This window comes from Cylas formicarius, unplaced genomic scaffold (assembly GCF_029955315.1).
Source record: "Cylas formicarius isolate icCylForm1 unplaced genomic scaffold, icCylForm1.1 PGA_scaffold_8__14_contigs__length_24414737, whole genome shotgun sequence".
Lineage (NCBI taxonomy): Eukaryota > Metazoa > Arthropoda > Insecta > Coleoptera > Brentidae > Cylas > Cylas formicarius.
Genome location: NW_026844361.1, coordinates 14272246 through 14297478, shown reverse-complemented (window position 1 = coordinate 14297478; position 25233 = coordinate 14272246). Strand labels below are relative to the sequence as shown.

General features: G+C 33.0%; 2 protein-coding genes across 3 annotated transcripts in view; one reads left to right on the top strand and one right to left on the bottom strand.

The window, feature by feature from the left end:
* Positions 1–22949, top strand: part of LOC132706160 (glypican-6) — a 33281-nt gene extending 10332 nt beyond the window's left edge. For both annotated transcript variants that reach the window (XM_060677331.1, XM_060677330.1), the window contains one exon: positions 20520–22949. The gene's annotated coding sequence lies outside the window, so the exon portion shown is untranslated. The remainder of the gene's footprint in view (positions 1–20519) is intronic.
* Positions 22950–23850: 901 nt separating this feature from the next.
* Positions 23851–24830, bottom strand: LOC132706288 (actin-related protein 2/3 complex subunit 3). Its single transcript, XM_060677540.1, has 4 exons — positions 24709–24830; positions 24478–24654; positions 24179–24348; positions 23851–24121 (listed from the first exon to the last, which is right to left on the bottom strand). Exons 1-4 carry the CDS (start codon positions 24712–24714, stop codon positions 23941–23943), a joined length of 534 nt encoding a protein of 177 aa, XP_060533523.1. The 5' UTR covers positions 24715–24830; the 3' UTR covers positions 23851–23940.
* Between the last annotated feature and the right edge of the window lie 403 nt (positions 24831–25233).

Here is a 25233-nt window from a genome sequence, read left to right as displayed (position 1 = left end):
ACAACATTAATTTAGGTTTTATTGTAATTTTTCGGTATCTATGGTAAGGGTAGTTTGTAAATATTACATTTGGTAAAGACACGGTGTTTTCGAAACAATTGTCATCTGAAATCTGAACTTTTAGTTCTTATTTATTTTGAAGGCAGAAAATGCCGATTTGAACGATATTGACATGAAAAGGTAACTGTTTGGCTCAAAAAATGATAGTTTAAGCTGATATCTGCAGTTTTGATGCGGTTTTAGGCGCGATATGTGTCTAAAAACGCGATTTTTACTTGTTTCTGTTTGAAATAAATAAGAAAAACCTACTAGCATTCCAAGAAAGGGGGTTTCTAAGTAGCTATCGACAGCTTTAATGTAAATATCTTTCAAATATTAGTCAAAATCGGCACCTACTGCGTTTATTGAAACAAAAATGTTAATAAACCAGCTGATATCGATGTAAAACCGCCCTTTCTGGGTCAAATAGTTGCCGATTTCTATTAAATTCCACTCACAGTCAAATAGGGAAACCTGAAGAAAATCTACTTTATTTCTTGCGTAGAATCCTTAAATGGGTTTATTATACGGAGGGTACGTTTATATTGAAGCGGCAACATCGCACACTTGAGAATATTTTAGTATCACCCTGTATAATTTGAAGTACAGAGGAATTAATAAATAAAACGTAATATTATTGCGTCTTTAAATTTTTGTAAATATTTTCATCATATTCTAAGAAGAGGTACGATCCTCCGGGCCCCTGCAACGGTTATTCCCCGGTCAAAAATGCGATTACGGCGGTCCCGTAGATCGTAGTTTAAACATACCTACGGACCGTAAAGGTAAGTTGACAGAATCACTGAAGGAGCGAGAACAACAAACAAAATCGTATTTGTTTTCCTGATAGGCCGGGGTTTATTTGCCTCGATAATAAACGCTTCCCAGAAAAAGTTTGTCCCGAGCAAATAACATCTCGTCCCGCGTATAGACAAGATGGAAGCGAAAAGCGATAAGGAACGTGGTATTTTTATCCCGGTCGCTTTAACAAATATACAGGGTGTTACGGAATGTCGTGGAGACAATTCAACGGCAAGTGAAGTGACTTTGTATTTATTCATTCGTCAAAATTAATGTTGTCCCCTTCAAAATAATCCCTCCCTCCACTTGGGTCAACGTTTTTTTCCAATTCTCGAAGTACTTTCTAGTATAGCTTTGAGTCCTTCCATGAGTTTCTTCAATTTTGGGAACAGGAAAAAATCGCAGGGGGCTTTATCCGGTAAATGTGGTGGCTGAGGCATGATTGTGGTTTTGTTTTTCGCCAAAAAGTTAGACACAATTGTTTTTCCACAACTCCGGACGTTTTCTTCGTATTGCTTTTCTCAAACGGCGCATAACTTCAAGGTAATACCCTTTATTGCCCGTACGACATTGTGGTGTACTGCGAAACAATAATCAAAGAAAACAGTAAACAAAACTTGAACTGAGGTGACTTTTACTTGATGAAAATCCATTTAACAAAATAAATAAGAACTAAAAGTTCAGATTTTCACGAAATTATCTATATTCACATGACAATTGTTTCGACAGCACCGTGTCTGACAATAAAACCTCAATTAATGTTGTTGTGAGAATTTAAGTTTATTAATGTAAGGTATGGTCTGTTCATAGATATAAGAAAGTGACCAATTGCTTTTGAATGGGATTACCCAACGGTGGTCATTAACATACAATGCAACAAGATTATTACCTAAAGTTTCGGAATTTAAATTCACCTAAAATTGTGGTCCGTAATTGAAAATAATTTTATACCTAGCTGTGTTTAATATTCTTTGGTTTGGTATACTACTTAGTTGAAGTTTATTAGTAATCATTCTCATTTCGTGTGTAATACAGCGTGTGTTCAATCGTGTGCGAATTATGCAAAATATGTACGAGGTGTATCTCAGGAGATGCTCCCGCCCAAATGTAGAAAACACTATTCTATTGAGACTAAGGAAGTTATAAACAATGTTTATTTGACTCTCATTGAACGTGGTGCCAGGAAGCAAGCGTCTTTAGAAGAAACGGTCACATTGCATACAGTTTTAAGGCTTCCACCTTACCACTATATATTTAATCCCATTGAACATGTTTGGCACCAACTGCAATCTGCCATGTAACAATGTTTTTCCACGTGTTAACTCCAATGTCCTAAAACTTATAGAATCCGAAGTTTTTAACATTCCTCCACAAAGTTGGGCAAATTCTGTTAAACATGTAGAAAAAGCAGAACAATCGTATATCCATATTGCAAATAATATATAACAAATAATAATTAGAACAGGCGATGATAGCGATAGTGATACTGATACATTATGTGAATAATTTTAAGTAATTTAAGTAGGTAATAAAAATAATTTGTAATTTTATTTTAGACTTAAACATAAGTACATACATAAATAAATAAATATTGTTTAGTATCTTTCCTAACAAAACCCCAAATAATTAAATTCTAAGCAAAGTACGGACCTGTTCGGCCATATTTCATTCTTACAGCTTGCCCGCGTCTTTCCTTAATTCGTACCAGTTAGTTACTTTCTTATATCTATGAACGGACTTTACTAAGCAACAAAGCACAATATTATTACTTATCAAAACCTGGGATAAAGTATTTCGCAAATTTGCAACACTTTTAAAGTTTTTGATTTAGTACACACACGCACTTCAATTTACGCAATCAATAATATTTTTTAAAATTCTAAATGTCATACTGTTGACGTTAGAACGATCCATGGCTATCTTGACTTGGCCATATACAAAGTTGGGAGTTTCGGAGCAATGATATCAGGAGAACTTGGTCATTTTCTCTTGTAAGGTTTCTTTTACATATCGACTTGAACAATTGCAAAATATCAACTTATGGAATTCGTTTATACATTTTTTTTTATTATATATTAACTTAAATTCTAGAAAATTTGAACCTGGCAACTTTCTCTGTCGATGTCCGATATTCGGCACCATTACCGTATCGGACATCGGAAAGCAAGTCTAGACCTGTCGATGTCGGTTTTCTTTCGGAATGTCTGCGCACTCGAGTGTTCGCTGCATCCGTGCCGATTTAAATTGGTGTGATTCATTCATTCGGCTAGCGCGATCATTCTTGTCTAAGGACGAACACAAAAGCCGTTCTCGGAACAGAACGACGAAGCATAAACTTGAGCAAACCAAAGATCCGGGCTTGGTGGGCACCGCGCATACCTCTCGGAAGGTTACTTAACAGTCTAGTCCAGGTAAGGGCCGAGATGATTCATATTCGAAATATCTCAATCTTGCGGGATACCTGAAGGCGGCCACCTTCATCGCCTGGGTGCACTGATCAAATTAAAATTACTTGCGAGCCTAAAAATACTCTACGGACTTGTTCGGGCCCGGAGCAAAGCCCGGAAACTTTTTAGGCAGATTAATTTCGCGCCAAAAACGGTAATAGTTTTGGTGAGTTGTTGCTGAATCGGTGCCAATGATAGATCCTTGTGTAAATATATATTTTGCCATTAAGAGTAAAAATTAGGTAAAAACAGGTGCATTGTCTCCCTGACGAAAGCACCGGTTGCACCCTGTCCTCCAGTGGCGGCTGAATTTCTTGCTCTTAATCCCTTTTGTCCAGGTGCAGGAAATTTTTTTACACATCCATTTAGAAATTTTATTATTATCACTACTAAAGGACACGAAACCGTAGAAATCGCTAATTTATGTCTAAAGGAAAGATCTAATATATGACTTCAAAAGTTAACAAAATTTGTATAACATTTTCAAGTAAATCCAAAATAGTAAAAAAAAAATATTTTGGATTTGTATTGCCAGTTTTGTTAAGTCTATAGCATGTAGATTACATCGCAGAAAACAATATGAAATATGAAAATACTATATTGATTATGGTTTATTTTTTGAAAATATTTACTTGTGCGTGATTGCGTGATACTGGTTTTATCTGTGAAACAAAACTTTCGTATTCTTATGTATTGTAGCATTCCATTCCTTGTAAATTTATGCTAAAAATAACTATCTACATGAGTTTGGCTAACCAACTGATATAGTTGGAACTTTCGAGTTACATACACCGAATGATACAGTTGTCCTTCAACAGTCCTGTAATTCATCAACTGCTGAACCTGAATGGGACTCATCAGATGATGAAACCCTGGAATTCAAAACAAGACGTATGCTTTCTGCAAACGACAGGCTTGCTTCTAGCGTCAAATGGAAGAAAGGTCAGAATGAGTACACTCACACTCCTATATCCGATGAATTTAGATCATGTGAGGAACCAAAAAATAGGCTTTCTGGAAAAACTCCGCTTGAAATATGTTTTATGGTTTTTGATGACGAAGTGATTGATTTGATTTTAAATCTTGCATTGCTTTGCGACTTTTAAAAACTGATTGTTCATGCTAATAAAGCCCGGAGGAGATGTAGAATCTGCCACAGCCACACAATTTACGTTTGTAATAAGTGTAATGTGGATTTACATACTTCATGCTTTGGAAAATATCACGAAAAATTAAACCGGGTGCTATCAGTGGTGCGCTCACTCACCATAAAATATAATGCTTTTTTTTTTGTATCAAATCAGGTTCTATTTGGAAAACAAAATATGTTATATCTTATGTGCCCCAAAACATTATTTAATATTTTTTCGCAGTGGTTCGTTTACGCACCAATATTTTATTGTATGTTTCGAGTTTTTTTTTTGACACATGTAGTGTATTCTTAGGTGCAATAAAATAAATAATCTCAGAGCAAAAAAGTATTTTTTTATTTTTTTTATGCTTCGGATAATATGGGTTAAATAGAGAATAATTTTTTGGGTATTGAACTGAGGTGGCTTTTACTTGATAAAAATCCATTTAACAAAATAAATAAGAACTAAAAGTTCAGATTTTCACGAAATTATATCTTTTCACATGACAATTGTTTCGAAAACACCGTGTCTTTACCAAATGTAATATTTACAAACTACCCTTACCATAGATACCGAAAAATTACAATAAAACCTTAATTAATGTTGTTGTGAGAATTTAACTTTAATAATGGAGAGGTATTTAAATCTAATTGATCGGTAAGCAATACATTTGAATGCCTCATTTTGTTAATCTCCATGGCTTCCAACAAATTTAATTTTCTACTTTTTATGGCTGTATGTAAAATATCAAAATTGTCATCAAAAATGCGTTTTTTTGTGTTTAATCTAGACTATTGTTTTTAATTGCTCTTTTATGTTCGTTAATGCGTTTCTTGAAGGATTTACCTGTTTGTCCAATATGAATTTTAGGACAAGATCCGCATTTCAACCTGTAGACACCTGATTTTTTGGATTTTGTTATTGTGTTATTGTTTTTAAAAAAATTTCTATTGTGTTGTTAGTTCTGAAAGCTATTTTAAAACCACATTTTGACAAATATTTTGAAACTTTTTCACTGGGTTCTCCTATGTATGTTATGTAATTGATCTAAAATGTTCGTGTTCTGTATTCGGTTTGGGATAGAGTTTAGTGTTGTCTGGATTTGTTTTTTATTTATAATTTTATCGATAATGGACGGATTGTAGCGGTTGTTCAGTGCAATTTCTTTAATGAAATTAAGTTCTTTGTTGTAATTTTCTGTTGAGAGTGGCGTATTAAGCAGTCTATGAATAAAAGAGTGAAATGCAGCCTTTTGTGGGTATAAGGGTGATTTGAACTGTTATGTATGACTGTGTCCGTGTGTGAAGGTTTATAGTAAGTGGCAAAATCTAATTTGTTTTGCGTTTTCGTAATAGTCAAGTCTAAAAAATTAATAGAGTTATCCTGTTCAATCTCGCTAGTGAATTTTATACGTAATGAGTTAATGTAATTTAAATGAGTTAATGTAATTTAAAAAAGAATTGAATTGTCTGTCCGCTCCAACAAAAAAAGCAAAGACATCATTCACGTATCTGTACCACCATAGAAAACTTTTACTTAAAGGATGTTCTCGTATGATATTTTCCAAATTATCCATAAAAATCTCGACTAACAAAGTGGGTTTCCCATAATCAAACCTTCCTTAGAGACGTAAACCTGTCCATTAAATTCAAAATAGTTTTGGTCTAAAGATACTATTAAGCATAATTCTTGTTTCACCAATGGGTTAACCTGTTTCTGAGTGAGGATGAAATCTACTAAATCTATCACATCCATAGGAAATAAGTTTTGTACATCAAAAGACAATAGTGTTGCCTTAAAAGGGATTTTGATATCTTTAATTTTGTTGATCAATTCAAAAGAATTTTTTATTGCAAATTTTGGTTTAAAATCTGTGTGGAACTTTAAGATATTTACTAATTTTGTTGAGAGTTTAACTGCTGGAGCTGTTACATAAGACACGACTGGTCTAATGGGCATATCTTGTTTATATAATTCAATATTTTTCGGTATATATAGTAAATATTACATTTGATAAAGACACGGCGTTGTCGAAACAATTGTCATTGTCAATTGTCATCGAAACAAATGTCATTGTCAATTGTCATCGAAACAAATGTCATTGTGAATATATATATATATATATATATATATATATATATATATATATATATATATATATATATATATATATATATATATATATATATATATATATATATATATATATATATATATATATTTCGTGAAAATCTGAACTTTTAGTTCTTATTTATTTGATTTTTTAGGTGCTCACGTAGATATTGTATCTAACTCGGCCAAAAAATTAATAGTCCACAAAATATCCCTGGTTTCACTGTCATCTGAAGAGCCAGTCAAAAGCTCGGCAAAAATTAAAAGAGTTATTAATATTTGATAAAACATTTATATTTATAAAGTTCCCACATTTCTTGTACATGTCCCACACGCAGTTTTGAGATATGTTCTAAGGTGGCTGTGAAGTAGGTAGTCACCGAAAAACAAAATGTGTCTGACAGTGACAGTTACAGCAACGCTATACTCGTTTAATCTTACATAAAGAGAACGAGAAAAACAATGAATTTTGGAAACGTTTTTAAATAAGAGATCCAAATTGTTTCAAAAGTGCACGTTGTCACAAAAAAAAAACTTCCGTCTATTAACAATTTTAACAAATAGAAGCCAGAAAGGAGAGAATATTTCGTATAATGTTATATCTTAATACCTACATATATGTCCTATACATACATTCAATGGTTTTCAAAATATTTCTTAATTTAAACCTCTAAACTTACAAACGTTGTTCAAAATTATATTTTGAAAATTTTATTGCAAGTGTCTTCTATCGTATTTGTCACTGGTTTCATATTTTTTCCTTCTTTCTTTTTCCTTTTCGCGTCTCCTTCTCTTTCTCTTAGTACGTACAGGTTGTATAACGATCACGTTTATTTTTAATTATATAAAATTCTGCAATTAATGAATACTTGTCAGGTTGTTGCACATACAGATTGTTTGTGCTCTAGGTGCATTATTAATTAAAATTTGAAAAAACGCATCAATACAAAAAAATGTATTAAATAACGGTGTTCTATTTTCTTCAATTCATCTAAAGTATGTTCCCGGTAATCTTCCTAAAACGGCAGCGATAGATTGGGAATATTTTTCATTTAGAATTTGAATAATAATAATAATAATAATAATAATTAATAATAATAAACTGTCTATTGTTAATCAAAATATTACAATATAAGTCAGTCACAAGAGTGGCAACATTCGCAATTTGCGTTCTTCCAGGTAACCACAAGAACAACAGCACCAACACCATAATCGTCAACAAAATACACACCCGTATATACAAACAGAAGAAATAGACGCACATCATAAACTCATGCGCTTTTGCTAGTTACGGGCGGGTCTAATAAACAATATTAACGCTTTTTCGAAGGTCTTTATTGTGGGGAGGGACGTTATAGCATAAGGAATTTCATTAAATAATTTAACTGGATTATAGCTAAAAGATCTCTGGAAAGCTACCGAAGTGTGTCTAGGAACGCAATATCTTAAACAATGACGGGTGTCTCGACTATGAATATCATTTTCTCTGCAAATATCTTCAATATCAACAATATATTCGCTTTTATTTCTAAATAATTACATCGGCGTTTTGGTTAGAGGTAAGAGGTAAGAGGTTGTGAGACTTAGATGCCTCCGCAATTATTTTTAGATCTAAATTTATTTTATTAGCGGCATTTAAAGCTTCACTAGCAACAAAAGATAAATGTAACTGAGTATTGTCGGCGTATTTATGAGATTTTAAGAAAAGTAGAGAAGTCAACTGTATAAACTGAGAACAGAATGGGTCCCAGAATACTCCCCTGGGGAACACCCTTCTCCAAAGTAATGGCATCTGAATGAGTATTTCCTATAACTACCCTTTGGTATCTCTGACCAGAGAAAATTTTAAAAAAAGAAGGAACAGTACCTTTTATCCCGAAGAATTCCAGTTAAGCTAGGAGAAGGAAATGATCCAAAACGTCGAACGCTTTGCTGTAGTCCAAGAGTATGAGACAAGAGTTTAATTTAGAATCCGCTACTCTCAATAAATCATCAGTGCTTTGCTTTCGATGGTATTTGCTTTTACACGATCTCTTAGTGTCGGTGTCATATCAGGATTGGCCATTTTATTGTTCCAATTTTTCTGATCAAACCTTTGATTGTAATAGTCTTTAACAAATAATCTTGTTGAAACGTGCCTTAGTTGTTCCAATGGGAGCTCATCCATATAGTTATCTAATTTCCGCTTTTATCGATTTCTGGGCGTCAAAAAAGTTCTTAAATCACTAACCTTCATCTCTTTGCAATGTTCTTTTGTCTCTGGATACTGGATGAAATACTTTTTTGTCGATGGTTATTTACACGCAGTTCCCTTTGAGAAAATTTATTTAAAATTATTTGCTTTTCTCAATCAGAATAAGGCACTGTATAGCAAAAAGGACATAAGTTTTGCCAAATCTGTCACCGGTCACTCTCGGCGTTTAATAATGGCAGAGAATCCCGAAAATATTTCCGAAGATTTGCGACATTGTTTTGTTTTTATCTGGTTTTCGCGAGTGTGTTAGAGGCAAAGCAAAAACTATTCTATTCGTTGTTATTGCAGGGTATCTCAGTTATCAAAAATGTATGGATATAATTTTTTAATATGCGAGCCACATTTTTTTTTAAATTGAAACACCCTGTATTGCACTCTATATACGTGTATATATGCACCTATAATAAATATATTATTTTAGAAACCATAATTAATTTGAATTACATCTTACAAAAAATAGAAAACATTTGACCATGGTTACTGTCTACATTGTTTTTTAAAAAATGTTAATTAATGCAGGCTGTGAAAATGTCATTGATTGCAAGAATATACTCGAGAATACTCTTTTTATTATATTGTTTTATTATTATATGTGTTATATATTGTAGAATTTTAAAAACGCAACTCCACAAGTGTAAGTATTTATACCTATACCTACAGATTTGGATCCCAATTGTGGGAAGGAAAATGCTTAACAGAATAAAAATCCTTGACAAAACTGAATTATTTCTGAAAGAAGGAAAATGTTAACAAAAATTACTCAGATTTCTGCGCAAAACCGGAAAACATGTATCTCTATCATTTATTTGATTTTCCAATGTTGTTATCTGTCTCGAATTCGAATGTAAATATATCAAAAAGATGGCGCACTATAAAAAGTGATGAACTGGATATCGATTCTACTTAAAGGAAAGGAATTTTTTAAAAGAAAAAGAAAAGAAGAAAGAATTTTTTTAAAAATATATATATTTTCTTTGAAAGAAGGGAAAGAGATAGGCATAGGGAAATTTTAAGAAAAATTATTCAGATTTTGGCGTAAAACCGGATAAAATGTGTTCCATTTGAATTTCCAATGTGGTGGTCTGTCTCGAGTTAAATTGGCAACGCTGCAAGTAGATAGATCATTTCCACTATAGCTATATGGCAAGTGTGAAAAAAAAACTGTTTGGTTGGTTGCAAAAAAGTGATTGGATATGGATATTAATAATAGGAAAGAAAATCTTAACAGAATAAAAGTCTTTAAAAAAAAATTGAATTGATTTTTTCTGAAAGAAGGAAAATAGATGGGCCTAGGGAAATGTTAATAAAAGTTACTCAAATGTTTGCGTCAAACCAGAAAACATGATGTTTCATTTCAATTTGCAATGTTGTCGTCTGCTTCGAGTTGAATCGGCAACGCTGCAGGTGCAAAAATGCATCCTGTATCAATATATCAAGTTTGAAAAAAAATTATAACAGGATGGATACATACGTACTGCACACAATCTTCTTTTTATTACGCCCTATCCTGCCGAAAGTTGAACGTAACGAATGAAAATATTCAGGATTCTAATTATAGCAAAGGAAATCCTCAAAGACTAAAAACCCTTTATGCGCCAATAAATACCCAACGTTTTACCTAAGTCGTAACTAAATTTGTTCAAGCATAGAGGTACCCCGATTATTCTCATTTAATTCTTCACTCACTTTTTATTAGCTTTCTCGGTGCATTAAGCTGAACGAGCGGAAAGGTAAAGAACGTTTTAGACGGCCCCTAGATTTGGCAACGCCGTCTGCCGAGGCGACCGCTCTTTAAGGCATTCCTGAAATTTGTGGATCGCAGACACAGGTGTGACATCACCGCACGGAGGCCCCAAGGGCGAATTCCTGAGAACTGGTTGGGGCGCCCGATCGGTATCATCTCTTTTCTTAAATAGTCAATTTGTGCTGCCAAAAATAATTTTAATACTCTCTCGCGCGGTCGTCGATTCCCACGATTTTTTTTTTCAACAGATGGAACGCCTTTTTTTGTTCCCCGCCGATATTTGTTTTAACTATCGCCAGATCCGTAGCTCTAAATATTTACGCCCGTGATTAATCGCGGGAAGGTATCAAGCCCGGGATTAATAGGTTCGTCGTCATTTGTTTTTGTTCACGGTAAATCGGGCAACGTGCGCGTCTCACGCGTGAAAAAAAAAATTGGTCGACCCTCATGACTCTTAACCCATTCCGTCCCAGTGGTGCGTTAATGCGCCACCTATTCTATGATTTTTTTTGACACATCTGGGAAATGTTTTTGCACATCCATTTAGAAATTTTATTATTATCACTACTAAAGGACATAAAACCGTAGAAATCGCTAATTTATGTGTAAAGGAAAGATCTTATATATCACTTCAAAAGTTAACAAAAGCGGTACATAAATTTGTATCACATTTTCAAGTAAATGAAACTCACGCACCATTAAATATCATGCGTGTTTTTGTATCAAATCAGGGTCTATTTGGAAAACAATCTACTTTTAGTTGTTTTCTGTCGAATTTGAACTTTCTTTTGTATATTTATGTACAAAATTTTTCAAGTCCAGTATCTATGAGATAAACAGCCACACACAGGTAGTGTTGGCTGAAGAATGATTGAAATAATTTTAGTTAATATACACTGCCGCGAATTTTATGAAGAACATTGGTTCAGCAAGAATGTATTGTTAATAATAAAACAAAGGAACAAGGGCAAATTAGTTGAATCGAAAACTGTAAATATCAATATTTTATGAAGTAGAAATAAAAAATAAAAACAAATTCTTGGGGATGTTTCTTGTTGTGTTGGGTTTTCCACGTTGGTTATGTTGTGAGTAAATTAAATAAGGTGCGTTCTACTTTTTATCTTAAAAAAAGAATTTGTTAACATTGTGGGCAAAATGGCACCTTACTCGATGTAAGTGTTTGTTTCATACCAAGATCGGGAAATTGTAAATATTGATATTTTTTCATATTATATATCATTAATGGCATAATATTTTTCGTAAGAATGGACAAAACATCTTATGAACGGATTTTCAATTTGTATATTTAACAGTTCGCTTAGTCCAATTGAAATCAAAAAGAGGGTGATAAAACACACTTTGAAAATAAACAATGAAGATCGACGCGTCATCAGGAAAACAAATAAACAAGCTCCGCAGACTAAACTGATGCACCCAATGAACCAACCGATATTTTTAAATATCATCAGGCGACCGATTCTTGTTAATGGATAATTTGGGGGCTTTTAGAATATCTTCATTTCGCAGTACAAAAATTTATAAATGTTCAACACAACCTGCATCTTAATCTCTTAATAATGATTCACAGCTTAACACATTAATAATTAGCTTTTATGGAAAAATTTTCCAAACTTGGTCGGTCATTTCGTCTTCTTCGCTAACACTGTTTAACCATTCATAAACATCTGTTTCCAATATACAACATTTTTCAAGTTCATTTTCTTCAATGAGATCGGCACCCTCATCTAGTTCTTCCAAAGTATGCTCCAGTAGCAAACGCTTGTAGTTACATACCCTGGATCCATGGGCTGAATGAGAAGTTAGAACAGGAGGAAAAACATTGCTTTTATTTCCCCACTTGGCTGAGTAGGAACATTGTCACATATTCTGGGGTGTGCGTGCCATTTATATTTTAATACAAAACAGGAAAAGCATTGGGATGAATGTTTTTGAAGGCTCGTGGTTTTGCTGACATTTTGTAGTTCAAGCTGGATTCGTATGATTGTAAATCTTTTTTTTTTAATCAAAAAGTATTTGTTTATTAGGAACGGGCTCCCAAAGGTTTTGGTCATTTTTTTTATTTTAAATTTTTTAAATTACACTAAGAAAAACGATGATATTAAATATATACAATAAATTCATATTTCACTATCAGTAGTTTTTTTTAATTGCATATGAATTTAGGACTTCCAAAAGTGACGCTTTTTTGTAACTGAATTCAAAATAAATATCATTTTCTAACAAATATTCTTGGATTTCAGTTTTTGAATTTGACGATGCTTTGCGTAGCAGACGGCTGTGGTAGTTTGCTTTGCGTTATCCATGACAATAACACTGTTATTGCGATTATTTTTTCAAATATTGTTTTGAAATCAAATTTCAAAAAGTTTTTGCACTTGTATGCTCATGATGATCAAAGATAGAATCCTTAATATTCTTTGCACCGAACAGCAAGCACTTTGGGGCACGGACTAACTAACACAGCGTGTATCATGGTAATGTCTGACAGTCTGATAGTTTTGAGCGGAAACAACCCATCCTTTTAATACGATGTCGAGTTGTTTAAGCTATATCTTTTAATTTCTTGATGGTAATTAATCTCCTGCTTAATCTCCGTGATTTCATTCCTAATTGCCTTTTATCTATTTTGCGGTACTTAAATCCCATTTGACAATCAATTCTATGGGGGGTGGCACGGCCTATGTGTATATTGGTTTCATCTTCTTCGAGCTTCTTTTTCAGTGTATCCAACTTCATTTTGAAGACAATATATTTTCCTTTTACTACGTTTATCCCTTTTCATCAAGTCTCCACCATTAATAATAACCCTTCTCGACTATATGGGCGTTTTTGTAAGTAGACAGATTTCTTTTAAAGCTTCTTGTTTGAGAGGTCTTCTACATACATACACATTTTTGACATTGTCAAGTTCTCGTAAAATTGCTTTTTCGAAACGCACAGTAAAAACGATTATTCAACATTTCCACAAATCGTCGACAGTCAAGAAATATATCAAAAAGAAAGAAAATAAATAAGAACTAAAAGTTCAGGTTTTCACGAAATTATATATTTTCATATGACAATTGTTTCGACAACACCGTGTCTTTATCAAATGTAATATTTGCCAATTACTTGCTACTATATATACAGAAAAATGACAATAAAACCTTAATTAATGTTGTGAGAATTTAAGTTTAATAATGGAGAGGTATTTAAATCTAATTGGTCGTTAAACAATACATTGGAATGTCCCATTTTGTTAATCTCCATGAGTTCCAATAAATTTAATTTTCTACTTTTTGTGGCTGTATGTAAAATATCAAAATTGTCGTCAAAAATGTGTTTTTTTGTGTTTAAGTGTGTAGCATAATTAAAATCTACACTATTGTTTTCAAACGCTCTTTTATGTTCGTTAATGCGTTTCTTGAAGCATCTACGTTTGTCCAATAAAATTTTAGGACAAGATCCGCATTTCAACCTGTAGACACCTGATTTTTGAGAATTTTTACATTTCTTTTTATTGTTTTTTTAAAAAATTTCCTGTTATGTTGTTAGTTCTGAAAGCTATTTTTAAACCACATTTTGACAAATGTTTTGAAACTTTTTCAAGGGGTTCTCATGTGTATGCAATTGTTTTAAATTGTTCGTGTTCTGTATTTGGTTTCCGATAAATAGGGTTTATTGTTGTCTGGATTGTCAGTAAACTCTATTGAACAATTTAAAACAATTACATATATGGGAGAAGCCAGGGAAAAAGTTTCAAAAATTGTCAAAATGTGGTTTAAAAATAGCTTTCAGAACTAACAACACACAACAATAAAACGAAATGCCCAAAATCTCAAAAATCAGATGTCTGCAGGTTGAAATGCGGGTCTTGTCCTAAAATTTATATTGGACAAACAGGTAGATCCTTCAAGAAACGCATTAACGGGCATAAAAGAGCGTTTAGAAACAATAGTCTAGATTCTAATTATTAAACATAGAAAAACACATTTTTGACGACAATTTTGATATTTTACATACAGCTACAAAAAGTAGAAAATTAAATTTATGAGACATTCAATGTATTGCTTTACGATCAATTATATTTTTCGATAATATAGTAGCAGGTAGTTTGTAAATATTACATTTGATAAAGACACGGTGTTGTCGAAACAACTATCATGTGAATTTACATAATTTCGTCAAAATCTGAACTTTTAGTTCTTATTTATTTTGTTAAATGGATTTTCATCAAGTAAAAACCACCTCAGTTCAATTGTTCAAAAAGAAAGATAAATAGCTGGCTCACCCTTGCCTTGTCACTAAAGTAAGAATAATTTTTTTGTTAATGTCTTAACATCGTCAAAGTTTTATTGGGGAGGATTCGTCGAAAGCTAACACCATGAAGATTGAAACAGACTATAATACCTCTAACGTTTCGAAAAATTTGATTACGCTAATGGCAGTGAATCTTTATAAAATTCTTGTAGACCGAGTTTATTACTTGGGTCCTGTTTATTAGTGTTTGGGGATCTTTCGTGTTTGTACCTGTAGACGATTCCAATAATTCATACCTACCTGCGTATTTTTCGTCGTCACACTTACCATCGGTCACCGATTAATAATTTATCGTTGAATTCTTAATTGTAAGGTGACACGTACTCGTTGAATATACCCGCGTCAGCTCGAGTACATACTCGCCTAACGATCGTGCGCAATTAACATAAAATCAAACGCACTTTTGTAAACATCGGGCAAGGTTGTTACTCATGCGTTGCCGAATTTAAAAAACATTCGTCGAAAATGCAACTGCGTTAACGTTGTATCCATGTTGGGTGAATACGCAGTTGTGGAAGTGAAATTCGCATTAGAATACTTGGTTTTAATAGTTCAGATTCAAGGTTTCTCCGGGTTTTCGTGCCGGGATAATTCCACAAAAACTCATTATTCATCAATAAAACCTGTTTTTTTTTTTAAATAAAACAATGTCATATTAGGCTCGGAAAACTAGATTTAAGGTTAAAGTCTATTTCATTAGGTATGCAAACTGACTACAGAGTGACCCAAGGAATACTCAAACCACTTTTTATTTATTTATTTTTTCAAAGAAACTTCCACAGGCCACTGTAATACTTTTTACAAAACTTCTGGATTCCTCCTGCGTCGGTTTTTGCCGAGTCGAACCTGATGACGTTTCGTCAATCATCCTGTTGGCTTCTTCAGCGCTTGACTGAAACTGAAATGTATTTACAGAAAACCTACGCACACAGACCAATATCTTAATGCATGGTCACATCATCATCCGGCCCAAAAATCAACAGTTATCAACTCTCTTGTTTACAGAGCCATAAAACTATCCCAGTCCGAGTCACTGAACCCAGAATTAAAACACCATCAAAAAATATACTTCACCACAATCTTCCAATAGCAATGAGACCGAAAGAAATCCTACACTTGTCACTGTGATCCTTTCTTACATTCAAAACATCACTGACCAAATATCAAAAGTTCAAAAGAAATATAACCTCAAAACCAGATTTACCACTTGTCCAAAAAGATAAAATCATCAATCAATCACGAAAACGGACATCAAAAATTTTATTCGATAGAAATAAAATTCTTGCATGTAATCAGTTCTTCTACCAACGAAAAATCCGAGAGTTTATAGAAAACTATAAACAACCTAACAATCTTAACCGCGACTCAGGTCTTTATCTATCAGCAACATGGGAATATGTCATCCGAGACGGTGTTTACGCCCCTCATTTAGCTCCGCTCCCCTCAAACAATATATAAACAGGTACACGGAGTAAAATGCGAGCCAGTTTCAGTCAAGCTCTGAAAAAGCGAACAGGATAATTGACGAAACGTCAGCAAGTTCGACTCAGCAAAAACCGTCGCAAGAGCAATCCAGAAGTTTAGTAAAAAGCACTTTTTGTTATTATTATTATATAGCAATTATTATCATAAAATACAAATACAATTTCATTCCACACACATACACACAACTGTTAGCCAAACTATATCACTACTGGATTTTTTAAATTTAAAATCATGATTTAAATCAAACTCCTATTTTTCATAATCTTTTTTTAATGAGATTAACACAAAAAGCACAATGTAAAAATATTATCACAAATAAAAAGTAAAACACAACTCTAAAAAAATAAGGCAAATAACATAACATATGCTTTGTGCTTCTGCATTTTCGTTGTATAAGTTTAAACAAAAGTACTAATTTTCCATCTTTTTCTGTCTCCATCCTGTTGCTTATATCTGCAAACATCCTTTTATGGGGTTCGGGCTGATTTTCAGTTTCATGCATGAATTCAAATTTTGGCAAGAAAAGACATGAGATTTTTTAATTCTTTTGAAAACGTTTTTGTGAATACCATACTTTTACGAAATGAAAAGTTAAATAAAAGTGAAATATTATTTACCTGCCTGTATTCGCTTTTTGCTGCTTATTATCGCAAACATCATGGCGTGCTTTTAGTCTTTGAACTATCCCTTGAATTTCTTGCAGATTTTACAAATCGTTTTACGCCCAGATTTATTTGGATCCTGTTTTAATGCAAAACTTCCATATGTTATTTTCTTTTCTTCCAGCTAATTAAATAACCTACAATTCTTTGACAAACCACCAATTAAATACGCGAGACATATTAATCGAGACACGTTTATAAATTGAAAGAATGGCATTTTGAGTTTTTCAGTGACTCAAATTGGTGTGCAAGCAGGAAGTTAACAAAACAGTTCAATTACAGTCAAACTCGCCCCACTGTAGCATTGCAGGTGCTTTAAATTGAATCATTTTCCATTTTCCTGCTTGCATACCAATTTTAGTGACTGAAGATGAAATTCTTTAATTTCGAAATATGTCTCGAGTAATATATTCGGTTTCTCACAAAAAAAAATTGAAATAAAACCATAAATATTTCTAGATATTGCCTTGACACTGATTTTATGGCACAAATGTTTTATTGGATTAAGGTCTGGACTGCGTGAAAACCACCCAAGTCATCATCTTGTACTATTCTTGTAAAATGTGGTCGGGCATTATAAAACTGCTCTTGAAATCTTCATTTAATAACTGAGTGAAAAACGTGAATAAAAAAAGAAAACAATTCTTGCCCTGAGAAACATTGCATAGATCATGAAATAAAAATTATTTACTGAAAACGACTAATATAATACACCATTGGTATACATACAATATCATTAAGTTAATTTTCTCGAAAAGTGCTGACTCGATTTGGATATACAGGGTGTTAAAAAAGTACGCTGCCAAGAAACGATTCTTTGCTTGATTTTAAAATAAAAATTTCGTATAAACCTAAGTCCAAAAATACATATTTTTCAAGATACAGGGTGTTAAAATTTTCTAAAAAATTAGTTTCTTTTTATATCACTTTCGATATTTGGGTATACATCTTTTAATTATTGTAAGGCGGTTTTTGACACAAAAGCTTTATTTTTATTTTTACCAGTGGAGTCCGTATGGGGTTTGGTCTGAATATTTTTAAAGAAAAAAATGGCAAGCCACTGCTTTTTCTGGAAACATAAATAATTTTTAAATTCCCCATTCAATTTGAAGCAAATTCGGTGCATGAACTTGCTTTCGTACGACGCACGGTTTTCGTTTAAAAAATAAATAAATAAAAATTAATTACTAACAGGAAGACGTTTATTATGAAATAATAATAAATAACTCTAAACAAAATATAATAACTGTCTTTACAAACAATACTTTTCCAAAAAAAAAAAAAATTACATGCGTTTGTACGCATTACTAGGGACTGGCGAACCGTTTCTAGAATACCAGGCAGGGGTGTTCCTAATAATTGTACAAGAGTCTTCTATCCGATTTCTTAGATCTTCCTTATTTTGGACTGGTGTTGTGTACACTAATGAAATCTATTGGATTGAAATCAGGTGACCTGGGTGGTCCAAAATGTGGTCCATACTGACGTGCTACTAAACTGAAGTGCGGTGGAGCTCCGTCATGCATAAACCACATAGAACGTTTTTGCTCTAACGGTGTATCCTTCAAAAGTTCAGGTAATACATGTTCAATAAATTGTCTGTACTGCTCACCAGTAGGTCTGCCAGACAAAAAGTGAGGCTCGATAAGGAAATTCCCTATAAATCCAATCCAAACATTTACCGAAAATTGCTCTTGAAAATGGTTCTCAATTACGACGTGAGGATTATCATCGGCCCACACATGATTGTTATGAGTTACGGCAGAAACATGCCTCGTCGGTAAACAACACTTGTGATAAAAAGCTTTTATTTTGCTACACGAAGCCACTCTTAGTGAAAAATCCCTTGGCAAAAGGGCTTGGACTATTTGCATATGATAAGGGTAAAGTTGTTTTAATAGTTTTAATCTTCTCCTGAAGATGCCAACTTGGTTGGCGACACACGCGTCGGGTACGTAAAATTGAGTTTCGGTTTGTGGTAAAAGGCGTTATTGTGTGTTAGTACAGTGCCGAAGGTCCCAGTCAAGAGTTTGGTAAAGTTGTTGATTAAAATTTGCCATACTAGTAATACATGGGAAACGTTTAATTCGGTTGCAATTTTTCTCGTACTAGTTTATGGGTTTTCTTCAATAGCATTTATGACAGCTTCTTGTATCTGAACCGTCCTTACTGTTCTTGGTCCCCCTATAAGAGCAGTAGACCTCTTAAAACTACTCGTTTCACCAAGTCTGGAGCAAATATTGACAAAAAGTTGTCTGTTAGGTAGCGGACAGTTAGGATATCTTTCTTGAGACATTACCATGAGCCATTCCATACACGAAGTGCATATCTGCCGTTTCACCAAAAACCAGTAAATAAACTTTTAAAAACACAACACACTGTCATGTTAGTGTTATGTTATTGTTATCAACAAATGTATTACTGTCGCTTAGCAAAGCCCACTTTGCCATAGGTTTTTTTGACTAGCAAATTGTCTATTAAATTGCAATTTCTTTCTTAAATTTTCCTATTAAATTGCTAGCTAGTTTAATTAAAAAAAAAAGTACAGATACAAATAATGATGTAGTAGCAAGTTTTAATAAATAAAAAAAAAACTAAAAAGGACCACATGATTGCTAATGGAAAATCATAAACAAAAAAAAACAGATAAAAAAGACATGACCGTGAAAAAAGAATCACTAGATTATTACAAATTATACTTATTTCTGTTTATGGGCACTAGTCATAGCATTGCACGTGCGAACTTTCAAATGGAGCCGATTTTACATAAAAATTAACATTGCAAAATTGCATTTGGGTTATAGTAGACGCATTTAAATGATTTTATTGTTTTAAGCGAACACCGTACGTCGTACGAAAGCAAGTTTGCTCCAAATTGAAAGGGGATTTTAAAAATAATTTTTGTTTTCAGAAAAAGCAGTGACGTGCCACTTTTTTCTTTAAAAATATTCAGTTCAAAGTAAATATAAAAAAAAAGCTTTTGTTTCAAAAACCGCCTCTCAATAATTAAACGATGTTCACAAAATTTTATAAAAATATTTAAAGTGATATGAAAGTTATAAAAGGAAAAACAAATTTTAATACCCTGTATCTTGAAAAATATGCATTGGACCTATGTTTATATGAATTTTTCGTCTTAAAATCGCGCAAGGAATCGTTTGTTAGTTTGCGTACTTTTTTAACACACTGTATAACCAAATCGAGTCGGCACTTTTCGAGAAAATTAACTTAATGGTATATATATTAGTCGTTTCCAGTAAATAATTTATTTCGTTTATTATTTATTCATTCATTTTTATTTAAGGATGTATCCAATGCTCAAGTTGAAAAAACTCCAAATTTCCGATTTTTGTCCTAATTTCGAATTATTTTCAAAAATTATTTACAAAAAAATCAGTATACCCAAGCTTGTATGATTTTTTGTATGGGTTCAAACTTTTAATGGATTAATGTTTGACGTTGTAATGTGTATATACGTTACATTTGCTACGTTGTCATTAAAAAGGGACGTTTTGATTTCAGCTATTTATTTTTCAACCGCTTTAACCAGGAAGGACCGCCGATAGGAAGGATTACGTCGTTTGCTGCCGCAATTGGATTTCAGGCTACCATTTGTCCTTTATATTTTTTGATATAGTATTCCCGCAGTCTTATTTCAAAAACTGTGGTGTTCGTATTTAGGTGCCCCCGTGGTTTTTATGTCACATCCAGTTAATACGTTCGCTAAGATGTAATCTGTTTCATGGTATGTATACTTATTTAGGTTTATATTTAATATAATAATATCATTGTGTCATATTTTTCTCTGTTGCCGCAACGCGCGGGAGGAGGTCCGAAAAGATATTTTTCAGGCTTCCTCGGCAGAATTTTTATATTATTTAATGTGCCATTTGCAAAGACAAATTAAACAATAGCGAAAATGTTAATGTGTAAAGAGAATGAGAAAATAATTTTGATATACGGCGCGTATTAAATGCAGAAAGTGGCAGAAACGGAAGGCAGGATTTTAAGGGCAGATTCATCGGCTGATTTTGACGAAACTTCGTCGTAATTGCATTAATTGATATTCCCATTGTTGTTTTTTCGTTTTTGAAAAAAGAGCGGCTGAAACAATTAATATCAATTCGCAATAATAAAATTTATTGAATTACAAAACGCGTTACTTTACTAAAACTAAAGAACAAGTAATAATAATAACAAAAGTAAATTTAGTATTGAAGAAAAGTAATCAAACTATAACCAACCAATAACGAAATAAATTAAATTAAATTTGTAGGTTTATTTTTTTTTTCGGGAAAACAAAAAATTCAAGTAATAAAAAAGCGTAATTTTTGATCGCCAGATCCAAAAGAAATTGTAATGTTTTTAAAAAGCAGTAGCGTATCGTATAATAATTATCAATTAGATCACTCCCTGAGAGGCACTGAAATGAATCAATTTATTTAGTTGCACAAATAGCAGTCAAGTACGGTACGGTAAATTTGCTCTTAAATTCGTTGTGCTGCCTTTCTTGTAAAAGTTATCGAATGAAAATAGTATAATATTATTATTATTATTATACTTCATCTAAGACCCTAAGGTGTTGGTTTGAGGTGATCACTTCATTAGGGATATAAGTACGTATAATGGGTTTCATACTATTTTGTAAGAATAGCCAACAGTTTTTTACAGTTTTTTTTATAATTGTACTGATTATCAAATAATACGTGCGATTGCGACTTTTCAAAATCCGTTTCCAGATCCGGATTGGAAACACCGTTAATAACCTGACTCGCTAAAAAAAACAAATTCACTGCGTTTCACATAAATGAAAATAAATGGTTGCTGGTTTAACGCAGTTCTTGCCTATATCTTTTATAAATATTAGCTATTTTTAGCTAAATGGTAGTAGAAGCGGCTCAAATTCCCTTATATTTAATTGGGATTGATAAAAGTGACGTCTTCCCGTAAAGCAGTCGAAAACAGTGTAGTAGACAACCAATTGTCCGGTATATTTTGCATTAAAGCAAAAAATATTCAGTTTTTAATTTGTAGTGGTCATTGTAAATTGCGATTGCAATACTGTAGATTATAATGTTTTTGATAAAACATAAAATTTTAAAGGAGATGAATATTATTTCATTGCTAAAATGTGAAATATTAAGGAATTTCGGAGAAATGTTTAAGCCTGCCTGCAAGCCGATGCCAACACCAAAGTCTTTCTCATTTCATTTTCCATTTTTAAGTAAGAACTTCTACGGTTAGTAGGTAGTTAGCACTTACTGTAAACTTAAGTAGGTCGTAAAAATGTAAATGTAATTTGAGGCTCGTTGACCGATCATTTTGCTTCACAAATTGCATTCGGTCGTATCACTTCAAATGTACTATCGTTAATTACAAAAAAAACTAAACCAGTTTCAATATCTAGGAGGAAGCTCGACTTGGTGCGACCTTATCTATGTATGTGAACAGACTGTTTTGCGCGACAGATTGCAATAAATTTTTGTACAAAATTGTTATCGATTTAGAAAGTGTTCTTTCGGTATCCTAAAGCTACATATCAACAGCATTGTGTAATATTTCAATTCATCAAATCATCGTTCTGATTATCAGTGTGTGTAGCCAAATTCAAACAATTTTCGTCTAGTCAAGCGACTTCTAAAACGCGATGTGGTACTTAGACCCGTAGCAATTGAAATTTAATAAGAACGACTTATTTATTTATTTATTTTATTATACAGAGCGTCCGCGCACGGCGGGATGAATCCAATAAAATATACATTTAATCTAGAAGTTTATTAAGCCTTATGTTATAAATTGTGATGTTTTCTAACTTATCTTACCTACCTGTTATCTTAAGCTTTTAACATTTTTTTCGCCCCCGCGAAAACGGCCGCTTTAGTTTAATAGCTTCGAAACTTACTTTACTGCAGTAATTTATAGTTTGTACTGAAATAAATACGTCAAACCCTACGACCGACCGTTATTTATAGTTTGTTAGTTCCCTGAATTAACCTTAACTCACTTATTCCAGCCGGTCTTCCAGACAATAATAGTAATGTATATAGACTAAAAATTAATTTTGCATTTATAGCACCCCAATTGTTAATAATATGCCAGGACATTTCATTCACTAACATTTTACTTTGTGTCATTTTCATTCTAGACAGCGATTTCCACAGACCTATCTCGTTTTTACAGAACATTTAACTAGATCCTTTGTCTTTTGACAAAATACTGCCAATCCAAACTTATTGACGATCTGTCAGTGGCCATGTTGATTGTCTTAAACCGCAGTCATGCTTCATGGGCTCCCGTGCTATCACCATATGCAGGGTCTCTACGTGTCTAGTGGCATAACCCCATACAAATATACCACAGGCTACAGAAAATTTGCCGTCTCACGTGAGGTGGGCAAATTTACTAGGGCTATTCGCCCATTCTCGACTACTGCCGGTGCAGATTTAAGGTTTATTACATCAAACAATAACTATCTGTCGCTGACCAGCTGGGCCCATCCAGCCTCCGATCAATGTAAATAACGGAAACGGAGGAACCGTGCGACACAAATACAGCGAATGAAGCACTCACTATTACAACTTAAAGCAAATCGGTAAAAAAAAATTAATTGGTAAAGCTATGGTGAGTTTTGGTAGGTTCTAAAATACCACAACTTTTTTTCTAAAAAATGAGCTCTGAAAGGTTTAAAGATGAAAAGCATTAGTGCTGAAAAAATGAAATGCTTATAAGTCTTGTCTGCCTTTTTAAAATATCCCTAATTTTTTTTATAATTATTTAATATTTAAAAAGTGACAAACACACAACACACTGTAGATTCAAAAAATTCTTAGGAACAATCACTTATAAATAAAAGACATTTGAGAACTAATTTATTAAAAACTTTAAATTTAGTTAAACTTTAAAATGTAGACATATTGTAACCAAAACGATGATTAGCTCATTATCACTGCCCAGGGCCGGAAAGGGATTTGTCCATGAACTTCTTCTTGGCAAAACACAACCACCATTTGCTTGGTTTACCATTGTCTATAAACACTTTTTCTGTTACACGAGATCCAACTTCTTGTCGTAATTGAGTTAAATAACTCTTTAGGAATTCAGCTTCACTAGCAGATCCAGGTTTGCTAAAACCCAATTAAAGGAATGAAAATTTTAACATTGAAAGAATACTGATATCAAACCTGTATACGGAATTAAGAGGAAAGCCGGCATCTCCAGGAATATCAAACCGGGAAATGGCCAAAGTATACATTTCATTGTGAGCTTGACTCTTATTGGAACACTTTTGGATTTTTTTTAGACACTCGGTAATATATAAAGTGATATATATCAATAATCTGTCTGCTTCTGACTAAAAGCAATTGCTTAGTAGTTTAATAGCAAATAAATTCTTAAAATTTAAATGCTACTAAATTGTTAAATTGCATGAATATCAAAATTACTAAAAGTAAATCTTAGGCAAAGGTATTATTTGAAGTACCTTTATTTCGTATGTACGAAAAAACACGTTTGCTTTGAAATAATATATGGCCTCATCAATAATATCTTGATCGTTACTCGAGAATGGTGGCGCTGGACCCCGAAAGTTAGTTTTGAACGGCAAAATTGCCGTATTTCCGATAATCTGGTTGGGTTCCAAAAAACTTGAATGGTATGCCTAAAAAATATCAATGAATTTGGATAAAATTGAAAAAAAATCTGTAAAACAAACCGGCATTTTGAAAATCCCGAATAACAAATATGATGATTAAACTAGCCTCCAAATCATCACAAAAATAAACCACACCCCACACCCCGACAAACAAAGCACAGACCACTAAATTAATCTGAAATAATGAGCACTTCTCTTCCACTCACAAACAATGGACAAAATGACTAATAGCATTCGCCCATCGTTGACGTAAAGATAAGACACTTCTGCTGCTCTAACTCGTTAAGACTGATTGGAAGGGTGTGGTAAGTATGAATATAGTGGTTGTAGAGAATTGAATTTTGGTAGGCAAGCAGAACGCGTCGAGGCGAACATTTTTAACTTTTAAGGGTGAGCCGAGTATATTGGAAATGTTCGAAGTGGAGACATCATTTACCGCGAAGACTGGCCGAATGATCCTTGTAAACGGGGCCAATAGATGTACAAAAAGGAGTATTAAAAAATTATGAAACGTATGTACGTGCTCTTGAATGAAACATGTTACCAAAACTTGTATAGCGCCTTACAAAATATTTAGAAGCCACA

Bases quoted from the DNA above. Each gene is read 5' to 3' on its own strand.
- LOC132706288 (XM_060677540.1), bottom strand. The intron at 24,349-24,477 runs GTACTTCAAATA...AATTGCTTTTAG, and splicing joins TTCGTACATACGAAATAAAG to TCAGAAGCAGACAGATTATT. The intron at 24,122-24,178 runs GTTTGATATCAG...ATTGGGTTTTAG, and splicing joins CCTCTTAATTCCGTATACAG to CAAACCTGGATCTGCTAGTG.